Raw genomic sequence first — 19,274 nt, forward strand, 5'->3', positions numbered from 1 at the left:
GAAGAAGTAGAAAACAACGGAAGTCAACAGTGTGTGACCAAAATCTCAAAACAAGCCAATGTTTTTTGACCAAGAATCTATCTTCAGTTATTTGTGATTTTGAACTTTGAACTACCAAGTTCTTATTATGAAATGTGGTCTCACGCTTGTAATAAAGAGGCAACAGACAAACTGTCTGGAGACTGCAGGGAATAGTTAAGTCTCTTGTCAGTGAGGATAAATACTGGCATGATCTGCTTTGCAGATGGCCCGAGATACAACTGACATTATTTAGCGGTCTGTAGCCACTCTTCCGAGTACTAAGATAATTTGGGGGGGTTATAGAACTTTGTTATTCTTTGAGAAGTGCATTCAGCAGCAGAAAATCTGGCATTCAAGGGAGCCTGTAAATGAAAAATGGCTTTTGCTGTTCAGTGAAAGCTTCTTGGATATCTCTTCATCTGCAAGTCCAAAGAAAAGTCTCTCAGAGTCAGCTCTTCCATTCTTTTTTTTTTTGCCAGCAGTTATGAAAACTGCAGCAAAAAAGTTATAGGGAAGAAAATGGTCATCTTTCTTCTCTTTGTCAATAGAATCTGGATAATCTTGGCATTTTGTCAACATTCAGTTTCAGCTTGTCTCAAACCAGTGGTTTTTGGTTATATAGTTTATGTTAATATTGGCCTTGTAGCTATGGTGTTAATATACTGGAACTGCAGCATTTTGAATATTTACAGTAATGGAACATTCTGAATATCAGATTTCTTTTTTGATGCCCTTTTAATGCATTTTTAGCTTCTTACTGAAAAATGAGAGAGAAAAATCTTCTGAACTACTGGATTTCTCTATCTGGCAGTGACAAATAAAAGTCCTGCAGCCAGTTAGAGCAATCCAAAGTCCTAGTACTATGGTCAACAAAATCACAGGATAGAGAGCTTTCCTTTTCTTCCTCTTAATCTGAAGTGCTTTGTTAATATGGATTCCCTTCACACCACCCAAATTACCAGCTGAAATGGTTAAGTAGGTTTATACCAGCTGTTGTTCTTCATGTCTGCTTCCCCACACTCTTTGTTTGCAACATCCACACACAGCCATTACTGCCTTCCTAGAGAGGAAGTAGAACCCATAAAAGAATTCAGCTCTGTAATCAGGTGCTTGTGATTTTTTTTATCATTGTTGTCATTTATTTGGTTTGTTGTAAGTCTTGTACATCATTATTTTATGTTACTACAGTTCCTTTGTAAACCTCTAACAAAAATGTTCAGAAGGGAAAACAGATGTATCTGAAGGGCACCAGCTTATCCATTTTGCAGCTTTCATAGCTTTTGGTCTTCCATAACAGAAAGTTTTCACAGGTTCATCCACTTGCATCTTCTCTTTGCACATTCTTTTAGCTAACCTACCTTTTCTTGCATTATAGGCTAAAATTGAAATGGCAGATTTTTGTCCTTTGTAAGTTTAAAGTTGTATGTGAATGCTTAAACAACACTGAACTGATTTTCTTACCTGCTGTTCTCATTTTGATTATTGTTAAAATGCCTCAGGCCAGCCCAAGAACATCGTAAAGGTGAAATAAGGAGGGAGGTGTATTTGTATTTTTAAACAAGCAGTAAAAGACATTCTTTTTTTATGCTATCTAGCTAAAGCTAAAGCTTACAGCTGCCACAAATGAGGCAGTCAGCATACAGCCAGAAAAGCGTTTTCATGGGGAGAAGCTGGAAAAAATTTGAGAGACTGAAAACCTAACAAAGGCTGAGACAAATAACACGGTGTTTCAATGGAGACTTTTGCTGGATCCACAAGAGAGAATACTTACGTGAGGAAAAAAAATCAATTTACTTCACCAGTATTTCTCAGCCTGCCTTATTATTGTTAAAGATTTACGGCTGAAAAATACTTCTTTCTCACAATCCAGATTTTCCTGTTTGTTAATCCCATAGTCATGTTATAATCTTACTAAAAGGATATAGTACCACAGCTCTACTTATAAGCTCATTATGTAAAAGCATGAAGGTTTACTTTTATAATTCTTTTTAATAATATACATGTAAAATATTTTACAAGTGAGACGGAAACTAAATTCTCCATCGATTTTTTTTCTGAGATCACTTAATTTCATTTTTTTTATGATTTTTTTATCTTTAATGGAATGTTTTCGTCATTGAACTCTTTGTGTCAGTCTTTCCATTCCCCTAAAAACTTTCCCTGCTTCTGTTTCATAGTTTTCTTTTTTTTTTTTTTTGTCCTATTTTCTCACAGTCCTTTTATTTCCTCCTTCTCCAGCACTAGCTCTTAAAATTCTTACCTCTTAATGTGGCGTATTGCCTGACTGTCTTTCCCTTTTGTTATTCAGTTGTTGCTATTTGCCCAGCTGGACAAGAGCGTACATCGCATTTCTGTCCCCATCTGTCTGACATCAGGGTCTGATGTAGTATGGCAAACATTCCAAATGGTAAATTTACTGTAGAACCAGCCAACCTGAAAAGGTGATGGATGGCTTAGGAGAAAGTTCTTGTTTGAACGAGAAATAGATTTTGTAATGTATTTGGTATTTAGACAAGTAAAATGTTAACACAATAAAATGCATTGCAAGCAAGTGTTTTGGGGCCAGCATTTCAAACTTGGGGAAATACTCTTCTTCTTTGTGTTCAGGAAATGTAAAGTGCAGCGTATGTAGTTGGTACAAAACTAGCTTTAAGCTATCTTCACAGTCCATTGATTTTGGGTTAACTTTGTTCCAGGTTAATTTGCAGGCTTAAGTCACTGGAGGCTGAAATCTATTTTAACTTGCTCTCTGGAGGCTGGTACAGCAACTAAAAAATTACCAGAGGTTAGAAATTTTCTGTAGTCTCATCTGTAAGGATGGAGGATGGTATAGAGTTTGTCCTGGAGGTTGTCTCTCTACTTTAAGGAAAATACTATTTGCAGTAGGAAAAATTACTTTTAATGTCTTGACAGTGTGAAGATAATTATTTTTTCAACAAGTAAGTTGAACATTGGTTGAAGCTCTGTGTTGGCACAGAACAGCCCAATTATTGAAAGGGGGTTTGTACTGTCCATTAATGTCTTAGCTCTGTTTTGTTTCGGTTTTGAGAGATTGTTTAGGGAAGTACAAATATAGTCAATTTGCCATACTGTTAAGTTCTGGAAGTTCACTTCAGTGCTCACGTGTCTTGAGGTACTGTGCAGATATCTCTTCTCTCCTCCCAGAAGGGATATAGTAGTTACAGAAGGTATGGAGCAGAACAATTAAAATGTTTAGTGGCATAAAGTTGTTTATGAGAGAGATTGAGAATATGTGAAGCTTCAGCTTGGAGAAAAGTGGTAGTGGGAAGGGATACAACCAAAACTTAAAAAATCATAGTGGAGGGTAAATTGTTGTTCATGGAATACAACTGTACAAGAATTAGGGATGCTCAATGAAATTGGTAGGAGATGACATTAAAAAAGATGGAAGAAAGTACTCTTTAGAAAGCAGGTAATGATCTTCTGGGTTGCACTGCTACAAGATGTGAAGACAGGCAGCATTAGCAAATCCAGAGGGCATTAGACAAGTTTATGAACAAGTCCATAGACAGAGGAATAGGAACAGACAAGCATGTACACTCTGACATCCCTAATTTTTGGCTTTGGATCCTAAACAGAAGTGTGGCGCTTCTGACTCAAGTGCCCAAGACCCAGAAAGAATCGGCATCCCCGTGAGCTTTTGCTGTGTCCTGCTTTGCTGGCCCTCTGCTAATGTGATTCATATTCTTCTTTTTTTTTTTTTTGGAGGGGGGGGGGAGGTTATTGTAAAAGGAATCTTTATTTCTCCATGGCTGGAAAGGAAACTGAAACATCTGCTCTGGTGCTCTCAGCCATCTCTATTGCAATGTAATTTCCAAATGCTGCAGTGTCCCTAATTTCCCTCTCCAGAATCTTGCCATCAGAGTAATGAGAATATCTATAGAGCTATAGATAGTCATTTAGAGAAGACTTTTTTTTTTTTTCTCCCCCCAAAAAAATACTTCTGCATAAGGCATGGATTGGAGCAGTAAGAGATAATGGGTTTGACTTTCCACTGCACAGTTACACCACCTGACTTTATGGCGATGGAAAAGCATCATGCTGCGGTAGAGCATGTCGCCCATTCTTTGTTATATTCCTGTCTTCTTGTTGTCTTTACAATTCTCATTAACTTGTTATTTGAAGAGAATACATTCCAATTTGAGGAAACAGTCCTGAGAAAGGTTAAGAATGGAGGAGGGAATTGGAAGTTAGCCATAAGAAAACAGAAGGAAACTCTCATGTAAGTGCACACAATGTCATGTGATTAGTCTGAAGTCTCCAAAATCACTAAGGGGATTGGAGTAATGATGGGAGATGTTACGAGCTGCTGGATCCAGTAGCCTGACGGAGGTAAGGCTGCCACAGCTCCATGCCCCCAGGCACAAGGCTAAGCCTGTATTCCATGTGTGCATACACACCATACATACATATACAAACAGCCACACAGATCAACACAGGCAGAAAGTACACACTCATACTAACACATACACCACCAAAGGCCTCATCCTATTTTCCTCTCTGGCTTAGTAGGGTAAGAACTTGTTAGTGGAAAACATATGTACATAGGCACACTACAAACCCCTCCAGTCTGTTGTTTTAAACTCAGTTGTGGCACAGGGCATGGCAAGACAAGCATACTGACAGCAACCTATCCACATATGCATGGGCTGTTTTATACCGTTATCCTTCTATTTCTCCACAGTTCATATTAAGTCTTGAACAATCCTAAATGCTCTTCCCCAGCATCCCCTAATGAGTCATTTATCACCAAAGGCAAATTTCAGTCTTTAAAGGGATCTAAGCTGACTGACCTTGCTGGATTTTAACCTGGACAATGTGCTGGACATCCTTCTGCGGCAGATGTTGTTCCCCATTTGCCATTGTTCCTCTTCTCTTTTGTGTTCAAGATGAGCCTTTAATTGCATACCCTAACAGGAAAGATAAGAGTTAGTAGGAAATACAGGAACAATTTTGTTTATAGGTGCTTCTATTAGGTGGTGGTCTTGGTAGGATGCACATCCAGCAGGTTTGAATCGGATTGTTTCATCAAGGGCAGTGCAGCCAGCTGTCCTGCCTGAATGTTGCTTGAGCAAGATTATAATCCACACACCAAATGTCTGTGTATTCATGGAACTGATATTAAGGACTGAATTTTTCCTCCTGAGAAAATATCGAGTGGAAATTTGAGAAGTCTGTTGTCAAATAATTACATTGTAATTGCTATCCTGGGAATGGATTGAGGGATTTACAGATGATAACATAACTAGAAATGAAGTATAACAGTATTTACAAATGCTTTTTAAAATTACATGTAGTTGAACAGAGAGTTGTCAAAATGCTCCTTTGGAAGATGATGTACATACAGAAGTATACTTTGTGGTGTTATATATCTTCATCCTACAGCTTGGACATGGGGATGCATAATGTTTCAAGGAACTCTGTAAAATATGTGAGTAAGCAAAATGTAAAGTAAATGAGTTAGATACTAAAAAAAACAGGGTTTGATTTATTCTTTCAAATTTCACTTTTTATTTCTTGATTTTAACTTCTTTTATTTTACTAAAAGAGTTAATTTCAGCTTAAAATTAATTCATGCAGAGAATTCAAATAGGATGTCCAGAGTTTTCGTCATTCTGTTATAATATGAAGAGTGCTTTGATGATGGAAAAATCACCACAGGCTCTGAAGTGTCTATAAAAAGGAAAATAACTATTAGGGAATTTTTTGGTTTTGGAATGTCGTCCACTTTTAAAAACAAGAGTTATGTGGGGTTTCTCTCACTCGTAAAAATCCCACAACCTTTCCAAAACCTTTCATGTTATCTCTACAGCAAAGCTGACTCCCGTGGCTTAAGATGGTTCAGCCGAAAGGTTTTAATTTGAATTAGTGTTCTTTTATTTTAGGTGTAACAACGAAAATGAATGGTGCCAGATCCATGAAAACATTATTCGCAAGTCCAGCACCAAATACACAGCACCCAGCTCAAACTATGGTAAATATTGACTTGTACATTTTTGTCATAATAACAGTTGAAGATTTCCTTTAGGAAACTGCTTATTTATGGCAGTGAAATTCAGTGAGATGCAAGATTATGCATAGCCGAATTTTTCTTTACTTGTGGTGTTTTAAAAGTTCAGCTGAAGTTAGTTCACATTCAGTTTACAGGTGAAAATCTGTATCATGTCTGTTAGTGTAACCAGGAAATAAAAAAACCCCAACACCTGATACTTTTCTTTCTCAGATACAGTTGACAATAACATGAATTCAGCATGCTAGATTTCCTTCATCATTATATCTGTAGTGTTATTTTTATCTCAAGAGAGGTCATCAATGAAGAGAGCAAGTGGCCTGTTACAGTATTAGCTTACTCTGAGTATTCGTTTATTGGCTGTTACAGTTACTGAGTGTAACCATGCTTCTGAAAATTGCTAGCCCATGGGAGGATACAGGATGAGCAGCAATCAGCATTGGCAGAACTCCTTTGAAAGGTGTTTTTTTGTGACGCTGGCTTAAGTCACCGTGACCAGACTTGGCTCTACAGGAAATTAAGAATTGAAATTTTATTTATCAGAGTTCCCCTGAGTAAAACTGTCTTCCTTTTCATCCTGTATTCCCTTGAAAATTCCAGGTATAACACATATCCAAGGCTTGCTCTCCTGAGGATACCTTGCGTTCTTGTCAACAGAGCAAAGCCAGAGGTTAAATTTGTCTAACATTTGTCTGACTGCTCAGAAAATCTTGGCTGTCCAGGAAACAAGCAGTGGGTTTGTGCCTACAAATTAATTACCAAGAAGACTTTCTGTGACAGTTGCAGTGCTAAATGTTTCATTTCATAGTTCATGAGAATAACTGTCTTGGCAGGGGTTTTGCCACCTTTCAAATCCCTTTTTATTTTCCTAGCTAATGACAGGTAACTGTGAAAAGAGAATTTTGTCTTACCTTGTTACCTCATTTAATGATTTCTGCAGTTTGCTAATTCAGAGAGATCATTACTGTGCCATCCCAAATGAACCAGCCCATAGGATACAGTTCTGCTTCATTACAGCTCACTTTGGAGTCATTACCACATGCCTGATTTATTGGCGTACTGATGTCCGAATACTGATACTGTCTTAATTTCATTCGTTTGCATGTTGAGTTTATTGAGGTATTGTAGTGGAATATGCAGTTCACACTCCTGTAGAAGATACTAAGTACAACAATAAGCAAATAAAACAGTCCTCAGGTTTGGAACTTTATTATATGCAAAGCAGGTCTCCTCCCCTGCTGTTCTTCCTGTTCCAGTTAAGGTCATCCACCACTTATAACATTTTCCTGAATTATTTATAACTTCGAAAACTTGGCCTGTTTGCATTTATTTCCAGGGCCAGGTATCTGCCTAAAACTTACATTATTTTTTTTTCCCCAAGCATGAGCTTTTTTGAAGAACAGAAGAAAAGGGAAATAGATAGCTTTTTACTCTTGCCTTTGGCTTTTTAATTATTTCAAACATTTCATTAAGATCTAGTACATCTCTAGGGAAGGAGGTTGGAACTTGGTAGAGGTCCTGTGGGAGGGGCAGTATTGCAGGCTGACATGATTTAAGCTTAAATAGTGCAGTGTGGGCCTCTGAGAACCTGCTTTTACAGGGAGAAACTGCTCAGTTCACAAGTGATTTTTCCCTGAAGAAACAGCTCAAGGAACAGCTCATGGGTTGTTTCTCTCCCACCTTCCCAGGTCTAGTGTAAAAAAGATTAGCCCTTCAGATTGCTACAAGAAGTAGAAAGAAACCCAAAAGGGTAGGGTGGATAGGAAAGAGGACTGGAGAGTAGATTTGCAAAACCTCTTAGGGAAGTTATATGGGGTGAAATATGTGAGAGAATATCACGTAAGTAATATGTGTAATACCGTGTTGGAAAATCACATTTTCTATTACCTCTAGTGACTGGCTTTTATAGACAATAGGTTGATTCTAGTGCTATTTAAGCACTGAGGGTTTTGGGAGTGGGGAGGTCTGAACTTCCAAACTTGCTGCAGTCCTTTCTGCTGGAATTTTTTTAAATTAATTTTAATTTTTTTGGTTTTGATAGCAAATTTGGATGTAAAATGAACAAGCTTTCCCTGTAAGAGGCAAAAATAATCAAGACTGATTTCTAAAGAATTTGTTTTGAGTTCTGTTAAATCTTCTGTACATATTCACACACAGATGTACACTCCTAGGTGATATTCAAAGGGTCTGATTTTTTTCCATGGTTACAAAGCCTCTGTTTTCCCTGCTGTGCTTTGCAGCACTCTTTTGCCTACTTAGCTGGACAGTTGCAAGTGCATGTTTTGGCACCTTTGAGTATATACATGCTGATTGTCCAGCTGGCTGGTTGGCCTCTCTTTTCCTTTGCTTTAAAGCTTTAAGCTCTTTGTTCATCCCAACTCCCAGTAATCATAAAACTTACGCAATCTCCATGTTATCTAGATATCTATTTACCTGCCAAATTTGGCTGAAGCTAAATAGGCCTGAATATTATTCCAAGGGAAAAGAGCAGAAATTGAATGGGAGGTTCATGATATTACTGGTTCCATTCCCCATGTAACTTGTCTAACAAAATGGTGTTTAAATTTTTTTTGCAAAGCCCATATATCAAGTTTAGGACATGGCAGAACTTTAGATGGCTCTTGCAAGATTATGTATACAAGGCACTGTTTGTTTTGGTATGTGTTGTTCCAGTCAGTGAACAGAGAGGGTAGAAAGAACTATTGACTAACTATCATTCATTGAATGAGATAAAGATTGTGGAAAATTACTATGAGAGTGAAATTCCCTTTGGTATGTGAAGCTGGTAATGTATGCTCAGCAGATGAGACTAAGCTTGTTGAGCTTCATTCTGGCATTTTCTGGTATCATAATTCTTGACTTTGTAACTTTACCAATTTATTATCCTCATGTTAAGGGTGTAGAGTGCTATAAATTAAAAGCAACTAGAGAAAGCAGTTGGACTGAGATTTACTGTGTAATTAGTCCTAGTCAAGCTATGTATAGTTGATACACTAAAGGGTTGCATTGAAAGAGCTGGCTGATGAAGTTTGTGTGACCAGTTGGTATTCTTGAAATATGTTGAGGTAACGAAGGGAATTCCATTAAAATCCATATTCCCGTATGAAGTAAAGAAACAAGTGGAACAGCTATTACACTTTTTTGTGGTATGAAGAAGGATTGAAGGCCCCTCTAGAGGTATTCTACAGCGTTGCGTGATGTGGTAGTTCACACAGAGATGGCATTGATCGTACTAGTGTTGTAACCTGCTATATGTAAGGAATAGAAATAATGCTAAGTACTTCACTGTAACTTGTGACATACCTGCAAAATTAAGCATTCTGGTTTTAGTATGATGTTATCCTCTTAACTGATCCCTTGAAGCAGTTCTGTTTCTTCCATTTCAGTTTTAAATTACTCCAGTGGAGAAAAGAATTCTGTTTTCATTATATTTGTATCAAATTAATGGTGGAGCAAAGCATTATTTTACCTGCATGCCTTGTATATACAGACATGTCATGTTTAGGTCTGGAAAAATTAACATCTTTGGGTTTTTTCGCAGGACTTATAATATCTCTTCAGCTTCTTCGTGGCGATATGGAGCAGATTCGAAGGGAAAACCCCATGATTTTTAACAGAGGTGTTTCTGTTACCAGGAAGCTGGGATTTCCTGATGTTATCATGCCAGGTAAACTTAACAATTCTAATCTTAAACTATCACTCATTTTTTTTCTCATACTCTCCTAGACAAGCTCCACTGGGATGGGTGCTTTACTTGAAGAAGATCAATAATAGAATAGTGGCCTTATTTATCAGTAAATGCCAATTCCATATTCAGGGAGGCATGCTGAAACATTTTAATCAACGAGCATTATAGTAATAGAAAGTGTTAAGTTCACATGTATAGAAGGTGATCTGGAAAGATCGTTTTGATATTCCTCCTCGCTCCCTCATTAGTTAGATGTCTGTCATGTATGCTAAGCATATAGATGTTTCTTTTCAAATACATGCAGTTTCTTCTTCCCAATAATCCAAAGCCTGGAAAAAGAGTTTCCACTTTGCCACCTTGATTTTTGGAGTTAGTATGATGCTTTTGTAATGGTTGACAATACATGAGGCTGCAAATCTCATCTAATTTTCCAGCTGGCCTGACAGAGCACCTAGTCCATGCAACAGCTGTCTTGGCTGAATCATTGCTATACTTTGTTTGCTCCTTATTTCTGGAGCAGCAGCTTGAGATGCTTCTTGTTTTGGCACAAGTTGAGCCAGCCCCAGCATAGCCAAGAGTTCATTTCAGGAGGAAACCGGAACCTAGCCAGTCACGCAATCAGTCAGTATACAACCTGGCGTTACACTGTCTTGATTTTTACAGTGCAGTAAGAAACAGGCTTACTAATTATATTGCATGTATAGCATTTGAAATAGTACCTCATTGCTATGCATTATAAACCAAGACCAAGGATGACTTTGCAGACATGGGAAATTTTTATGAAAGCATAATAGGAAAAGTATCTGATTTTATTACTCGAAAGGCTGCAATGACATATCAGTAACAAAAGTAGTTGTTGCAGCCTCATTAGGGAGGCTCTTCAAAAAGCACAGTAAGAATATGGAGTAGGTATGAAGAAGTTACAGAAACTAAAGTAGAAGGATTTAGAACAGTATGTGTTTTATTTGCTAACAAACTTGAAAATAGAGCCAATTATAAGTTTTACTTTGCAGCGACCTTAAGACCAGTTCCAGTCTTAACCCTAAGCAATCAAATAGAGAAAAGTTTAAATATTGTCTGTTGATATGCAGGCACAACTGCTGCAAGGTGATCTGCTGGAACTGAGATCACAGCTGGATGTGTCAGCTCGAATAGCTAAATCACAGCTAGAAAAGTCAACTTCAAAAATAACATTTACCTACTTGTGAATTGATGCTCCTGCAAGAATTTCTTTATCCTCCACTTCTATAGAGGTGTTCCTCGGGTGCTTCAGACTACTGAATTTTAGCAAGCCTAAGAAACAGCTTTGTGGTCTCAGCATTTCCCCTAATTGTTTATTTTCTGGGCCCAAGCCTCTTTCTGCAAGGTGGCATAGTGGGCTGTCTTCCCTGCAGTTCCACTGGTTTAGGCAATGCTTTTGTCCAGGGCTTGAACAAGCAGGTGAGCAGCTTTCATGTGAAAATGTTCCCACCCTAAACTTTAGATATTCATTGCACCTAATTGAAATTTCCAAAGTTTCTTTCTCCAAGAACTCTAGCAAAAATGCTGCCTCAGTGCAAAAAATGTCCACCAAATCTTAAGTATATTATTATGATCTTTGTGATATTCAGCCTGGGGATATTGGACATTTAAGTAAAATAAAACCAGATTCCAGCACTCCGGTTGTAAGGCTCACTATACAGGTACAGTGGTGATCTTCCCAGCTCTGGCCATCCCATCTGTTTCTTCCAATGATATTCTTCGAAAGATCACAATTGCTTGCTAATGTCATGTTTGTGAGAACCACACTTCTTGTTGGAGAAAACATAGGGATTTTAAGATGATAATCTATTTGGAATTGGGCTCATATACATATAAGCCTGCTCAAAATACTAATTGATACAAACAAATATGTGAAAGGACCACCATTCTGCTCTTAATTGCTCACTGCCCCTCTAGTGGTGCTGGACACACAGAACTTTTCAGTTCAAAGGGAGCTGCAAGAGGTCTGCATGCGTAGGGTTTAGTTGCAAAGCTTCAGGCGTTTGTATTTGGGGACGAAAAAAATAAAAGGCTCACATTTGTGGATAAAGGCAGTTTGTGAATGTCTTTGAACATAGGTAAGAAAAGAAAGGCAACCATGGAAGTGTGAATAGGTTTTCGCTGTAATGATAAATTATAACATTGCCAGGGTAGAGGTACTATGTGAAGAGAGGTAGCCATGAGTGGTGTTCTAAACAAGAATTTTCATTATCCTGGGTATTCTCCAGGATAATGAAATCTCTGGGAAAATTAGGAGATTAAAATAAAATGTAACGATGCAGTGAACTGATTTTTACCGTATTTCTTAAAAATAAAAATGTGTCCTATTACTCAAACGACAGCACATATTTGCCTGTTGTTTGGATGAGTTTGGGGTTTGAGTTTACCTGGTGCCCAGGATGGAACATTTGGGTAGGGTAAGTTATCTTGCAGGTTGATTAGCCAGGCTATATGAACAAGGAATGCCTGTCAATTTACTGTCTGGTTGTTGCTGCAGCCAGAATCAAACATTCTTTCTTAGCTTTACTAGCATTGTCTGAAGTTAGAAAATATTTCATGGCGGGAGGGAGAGCAAAAAACCCACCAACCAAATGAAAAAACAACTGTCATGCACATTAGCAGTTCTCAATCATGTCTGCTGCTTTAAATGTCTTTGTCAAACTACCTTTTCCTTGCTTTGCTTCAGAACTGTTTTTTCTCACTAAAGACAGGGTTTCCTCTTCCAGAAAGAGCACAGAAAGCTCATGACTTGTATTTTGCAAGTGGATGCAGATTTTTCAAGGCAGTGTGATTTTAAAATGTTTTTTGAATAAATTAATCAAGGCTACGTCACCTCCTATTGTTAAAATATGCAGTGATCTTGCTCCTGAACCAGGAGATCTATTTTTAAAAAATACATAGCTCTAGCATTTCAAATGAACCTTCTTGGTCATAGGTTTTAACATGTTCATTTTCTTTTTTAAATGTTTCTTTTCAAATGTACAGACCCATTAAAATTCTGTGGCTGTGTCTTGCCACACAGTTTCCCTACGCAGTTTGTTTTCTAAACTGTAACATTAGTTCCTGTATTGAGCCGTCTTTTCCCCTCACTCAGATACAAGCAACAGAAGTGGTAGCTGGTCATTATTAAGAAAGAAAGTGAAACTGGTCTTTATATGCTTATATTTTGCATGGTTATGGAGAACAAGATTAATGTTCTACTAAATCACCATGCCTGTCTTCATTTCTAAAGATACAAATGTTCTTTGTTTCCTACTGTGTTGTGATCTGATAAGAGCATCATAAAGGCTTTCATTATCTTTTTTTGTCCAAAGCAGAGGGATTCAGTCAAACCAGCCTCCTGAGGAGGTGTGGTGGGTTTTGTTCATTTGTGGGTTTGGGTTTTTTTTTTTACTAAATTGCTACTGGGTTTAAGACCGTCCATCTGATCCTGACAATTTTACCTTTCCCCAGAGATAAAAGCAATGAGGCATGTGCTGCTTGCCTTTTGGATTGCAACTTTATTTGTATACAGAACTTGCTGATCAGAAATCTATTGCATAGGCATGGCGTTTGTCAGTTCCCCAAAGGACATCCCTTCCCTTCCCCATGTGCTGATAAGTATTCTGTCTTTTACTTTGATCCTCTGATGAAAAGTGCATGCTTCATCTTCTACTTGTGAGTGATGTTTGTTTCTCTTTTTTTTTTCTCTCTCCTTGTCTTAATTTCCTGGCTTCTCTCCCTTTCCTTTCCCTTTATTCCCTCCTCTTTCTTTCTGATGCAGAGATGAAGATAGTTGGGTGTAAGTGTCTGCTTTTTTGTGTAATGTCTGCTTATTGCTTGCTTTTTTCCATTTTCATATCTTTCATGGAATGTTGAGGACTGGTAAAGATAGCAAACCGTGACATCATAGGGAAACTTTGGTAACAGAGAGGCGTAGATTTGTCTTGCCAGTCTCTCTCTATACCATAGTGTTCCAGACAAATTTAGTAGCTGTGACAGAGGAATCTTTGTAAATGCAGGCAAATGCAAAGGTGAGAGACATCTCAGCATCTGTGAGGACTAAGTCATGGCAAAAAAATACATTAAGAAATGGACATGGCAAAATCCATCAGCTGTTCTCAGAATATTTATGTAATAATTATCCCCCAAAAGCTTTTACAAGAAGAATGAAAAATATTTTTATCATAAATAAACTTGCAGAGTTGAAGGAGATAAGAAAAAAAATATATTAAAAATCAACTTTTTACTACTGAAAGGAAACAGTTTCAGGGAAATAATTGAATTTAAAAGAGCATTGTATGACTTCTTCTCTATACACAGATGTCAAACAATGGATAGCAAATGATCCAAGTATTGTTTGTTCCTTTTCCTAGAAACAACTGAGTGTTCTGTTCACTGAAAACTAGACTTAAGCTTAAATAATATTCTTGGAGGGGGGGAGGGTGGGGAAGGGAAGGAAGTTAATATAACTTGCCATAGAGGCAGTAGGTAAAAGCTCTCTTTCCCCATGCTGCTCTAATATTATTCACATGTTAATAGTTGCATACTTTAACTATTTCCAGAATATAGGCCTAAAAATAATTAGTGACTGACTGGTGAAGGGGCAGAGAAATAAGCTGCTAAAGTGGATTTAATGTGATTCCCAGAGACTGTCAGATCACACCAAGCTTCTTAATTTTAACAGGCAAGTAGTAGTACAGTGGGCAGTACAGCAGAGTTTACACCAGTGTCAAAGGCAACTTCACTGTTAACAGAAAATCATGCAGCGTGAGGCTGGCACACTTCATCATTTGAGAAATGATTGGGAAGAAGTCCATACTGCTCAGCCAGCAAGAAGGCCAAGAGCATTTGAGACCCCTCCCATGTGGCACACTTTGTCAGTTTTTTCCTTTAGCCTGTTTGGTTTGTAAAACTCATGTGATGATCACAACGTGATTATGGACATCACTGTGTTAACCGTGTCTGTGTTGAAATCACTGCACCTCAGGAGTAGTTGTATGGTTTTTATTTGGAGAAAGTTGCAATTAAGAGCAGGGTGTAGTATGCAGTTTGAGATCAGAATCTGATTGTTGGCACGTTGCTCCTGTGCAACAGCCTCCAAAGCTACCACAGGGAGAGCTGTCCCTCAGGAGAGATACTGGTTTGATATGATACTTTTGGCTAGAAAGAAGAGCAGTTACCATTGCAAAGAACTAGAACAAATACAGCCAAAGCACATTGTAACACTATACATGATTATCAGTAATTCTACACTTTACGGTTTGTTTCCAAGATTTTACTGAACTTGCTGGACTGAGTCTCTTAGAGCCAAACCCTTAGTTAAACTGCTGTAACTTCACTTGTCAGTGGGGTGATGGTGATTAGTTGGGGGGATGTTCATTTATATACAGAACATAAATGTATGGGCTTGGGGTTTTTTTATCAGCCATTGTGGAAGATACTCTTCAGTGTCCTTCTTGCCCATTGATGCTCTGGAGTTATTTGCATTATTCTATAAAATGCCGGTATTTTCAAGAAGATGTTAAACTCAGCTATGTTAGAGAGGCAAGTAGATAGTATGTCACAGTGTTGGGCTGTAATTGATTAGGATCATCTCAACAATTTAAGAAAAATAGACATAAATACTAATTTTTATAGATAATTTTTTATATCCTTGGCTGCTTAATCTGTAAAAGACTATAGTTTCAGTTTAAAAAAAACCCAAACAATTAAAATTTACTGGAGAAATGTAGTTATTTTATTAAGTTACGTGAAACTAGACCTGCACATCCTGAATGTTGTGAGCTGCCACTTTTCCCCAGCTTACAGGGATATGTGTCCTTCACAGGTTCACAAAGTCATAGAACATTGATTTCTTAGAAAACAAATTTGCTAGAATCAGGATGTCCAAGATCTGTTTGTCTCTTTCTCCTGTTGGAGGTTCTGTGAATTACGTAACCTTTTTTGTCACACAGTATCCATCTGTATAAAAACAGGCACAATTTCTGTCCTTAGTGAAGAAAATCTTTTGGGATCCCCGAGTAAAAAGTGTTAGATTAAATGCAGATGGTTTCTGTAAATTGTTACTGGTTTGCAGCTCAAGTTACAGGTTAGTCTTCTAGTGGAAAACCTACAAATCTTATCAGGACAAATCTCCTACTTATTCTAATAGATACTAGACAATTAGTGGCCGTTGGACTACCTAATGTTATTAAGTCTTGAAAGTAATCAATAACCATTTGGAAGTCTTCCAGTACATTTCTTTATTTTGTAAACACAAAATCAATACTTGGCTCATGTGGCCTTTTCCACTGCTCCTTTTCCACTTTTTTCCTTTTTACCGTTAAAATAGTCTCAAGTGATTTGGGAGAGGATTTCATTTCAGTATAAGTGAACCCCCAAAGCTATGATTTATTCTTTATAATTTAACATTTGACATAAGGTTTTGTAAATAGGTTAAACCAGAGAAACAGACCAAAAACCCCATGAAGGTGAAGGGAGGGTAAAGAAAGAGCCACATAACACATCAGAAAATAAATCTTTTATATTATCGTGAAAAATACTGGTGTCCAAGACATTTCATAAAGAATGACTCTCATTAACTCCAAATGTAAAATTGCACATACTTTATGCTAAAAAGCAGTTTGTTTTTGAATTTAAAACAATTGTAGAGAGATGGGCTTTAAAACAAATACCATTCTAAAAGCTCTCATTAGGTTTTCAGTTCATCCTTGTCAGCCATCTAATACAAAGAGACCTCATCTTAAGCTACCATCCATAGGTTTTAGTCTATAGACACCTTTGGCCCACTGGCCTTGTAGCACTTTTTTATTCCTATGCTAGTGCTAGGAGGCCACAGCTAACCCAGTTTTGTAATCAGCACTGCTCTCTTTGTGAAGCTGTGAGGCCTGTGAGATCCAGGCTGGTGAACCATGCTGGTTTGCTCTCAGAATGCAGGAGTTTCGCCACACAGAGCCAGTACAGTTTGTACGATACTTTGCCACAGAGGGGACATGAATTGTCAGCTTTGTTAGACAAGTTTTTTGTTTATCATCTTTTTACGATGGAATTAAACATAGGCAAAGCTCTGTCTGCTAAGATTTTTGACTTGAGATGTAGCTGTCATTCCGTGTTAGAACTGACAAGGATCACTTCTCGATCCTACTGGTCACACTTTTTGTTCAGTTGCATCCAGGCGGCACTGCACTGTCTGTCTGTGCACTCGTGGTGTGCAGGCTGTAGTTTGCATCCTCAAAATAAAGTTATTAATAAACTGCTCTCTCTGTTCAAGCATGTGCTCTAGTTTCTGTGCTGCCCATTAGTGCAGCTGAGTTCAAACCCCTCAAAACCAGTAGCAAATGGAGAAAAAAGACAACTTGAGAGGACACAGCAAGTGATGTCATTAATGTTGGCGGAAAGATACATCTTTGTAGTAAGGTTATTTTCACTGAACTAAACAGAAGTGTTTGAGTTTGTAGTTTGAACTCCACTTCCAAGAAACTGATGGGCTCCATAACTGATAGTCAAATGCTTTTTGTCTTGGCCAGATACTTTTCTATTTTTTTTTTACAGGTTACAGACAATATTTTTACAAGAGAGGATGCACCATTATACTTCACTAAAATACTTTTCCCCTTCTTTTTTCTTCATTTTGGTGTAAATCCACTGGTTTTTAGGTCCTCTGCCCCTCAACTCAAGGGCATTTTTTTTTTTTAATTAGTGCAGTAATATCCCTCCTGTTAAGCTTAATGGAAGATAAGATGCTATATATAACCAGATGCTGCATTTAATTTGGGCTGGAACATTATTTGCTGTGTGACATTGGACTTTGTGTAGCCAGCCTGTCTTTCAGAAAAGAGGTCATAAATAGGAAGCTCCAAAATGCTAATTATAGTGAGTACAATTAATTTCTATTAAGATTCAGAGCATACAAATGGAAACTTTTTTCCTTATACAAACTGCTAAGGAAAAAGGATGGAGTCCCCTATGTAAGCTATCTTTTGGGATGAGTTTCATGTTTCCTTGATATTTCTATAGTCAACATTCAGGTAGCTTAGCTTGATTGTGAACAGCAAGATCATTTTCTCTGTTGTTGCAGACCGCAAAGTATTGCTTTTGATGACTATTCTATGAGGAGAAAAAATAGGTCAAATATTTGAGGTCTTTCACCAGCCTCTTGCTGTCATCTTTTTCCTGCTAATGAACCACAGCATTTTCAGACCTCTCTAACTGTGAGGTGTTTCAAGCAGTCAACTCTGTGTGAATCCACAGTGAGAGAGAGGTTGATGGGAAAAGGAGGACATTTTGCATACAGATGCCCATTCATACAGAGTTCCTAGCAGAAAGCACTGAGTGTCAGCTACAGAGATGTATTTTCCATGCTTAAAAAGTTGTACTTACTTCCAGAAATAAATAGGAACGTAAAGACAGGACTGAAAGCTTCTGTTGTTTTTCAAAAAAAAATTCTGTGGGGTTATAGACTTCAGGAAGAATTTGAAGTGCTTCTTTGACAGACACAAAAGGATATCCCACACTGCCTGAAAGCAAATACTGCCTATTTCATTGTGCTTCTGATTAACAAACAGATTTAACTGCATCAGTTTCTCCAAGTGGAAGAAATCAGACATTCAAGGAGTCTCCACTTTGCTGGATAACCATTCCATTACTTCCTTATTTAGTCTCTTGAGGCTGCTTAACAAAATACTTGCCTTGAAAGGGTTTAATTTTATTTCTATTTTTTTGTAGTTTTATATATTGCCCTTTAGTCTGTTTGCCTTTCTCACAAGTAAATAAGAACAAGTGGTAAGTGTGAACCATCGTGAAATAGTGACAGCAACTAAATCTTACAGAATAGGTGCTACCTGCTGTACTTTTAGCGCATAATTTAGGATTGACTGCATTAGTCTTGAAAGCAGAGTTTCACAAACCAGATTCTTGAAAAAAAAAAAGTGAGCTAGAATCTGTGAAATTCAGGATAAAAAGGTGCTGAGAGGGATGATAGCATTTCTGTTTCTGAAAATAGTAATTTGCTCTGAAAGCTCTTGAAAATGAGAAATTGGCAAGTATCCATACTGCCCGCTTTCTTATATCCATGCATATGGATACCAGAGGCTAGCCAGGAATCTAGCAAAAAAGTAATTTATGATTCCTTCTAAACCCATCTGAACTGAATTAGAACCAGGTTCCCAAAAAGGCTGCTTTTATTTTGGTGTTATGATAAAAAGACATTATGAGAATACAGAAAATACGTGAAGTGCTAACTGAACATTATTTTCTGCTGACCATCACAAGAACATTTATTTTTCTTAAAATACATTGGAGATAGGAAGTATGATGTTACTGATGTTTTGTCAGGCTTAGCCTGATGCTTCCAAATCAGCTAACTAGGCAAAAGTAGTAGAAGGTTTTTTCCCTTCCCGCTTACACAGTAAAAGCAAGTATTGATTCTGAGTTCACATTTAATAAAAGCATTACTAACAATCGTCTGATTTTATACATTGATATTAAAATGTTCATCTCTATTAACAATTAACTTGCTGCTTGGAATGATTT

The 19,274-nt window shown here is 37.6% G+C and overlaps 1 protein-coding gene across 1 annotated transcript in view; it reads left to right on the top strand.

The window, feature by feature from the left end:
* DOCK3 (dedicator of cytokinesis 3) overlaps positions 1–19,274 on the top strand; it is a 146,461-nt gene that overhangs the window by 53,248 nt on the left and 73,939 nt on the right. The window contains 2 exon segments of the mRNA XM_010017634.1: positions 5,928–6,016; positions 9,594–9,719. Of these exon segments, the coding sequence (XP_010015936.1) occupies positions 5,928–6,016; positions 9,594–9,719 (215 nt within the window).

This window comes from Nestor notabilis, unplaced genomic scaffold (genome assembly GCF_000696875.1).
Source record: "Nestor notabilis isolate BGI_N333 unplaced genomic scaffold, ASM69687v1 scaffold7707, whole genome shotgun sequence".
NCBI classification, from domain to species: Eukaryota; Metazoa; Chordata; class Aves; order Psittaciformes; family Psittacidae; genus Nestor; species Nestor notabilis.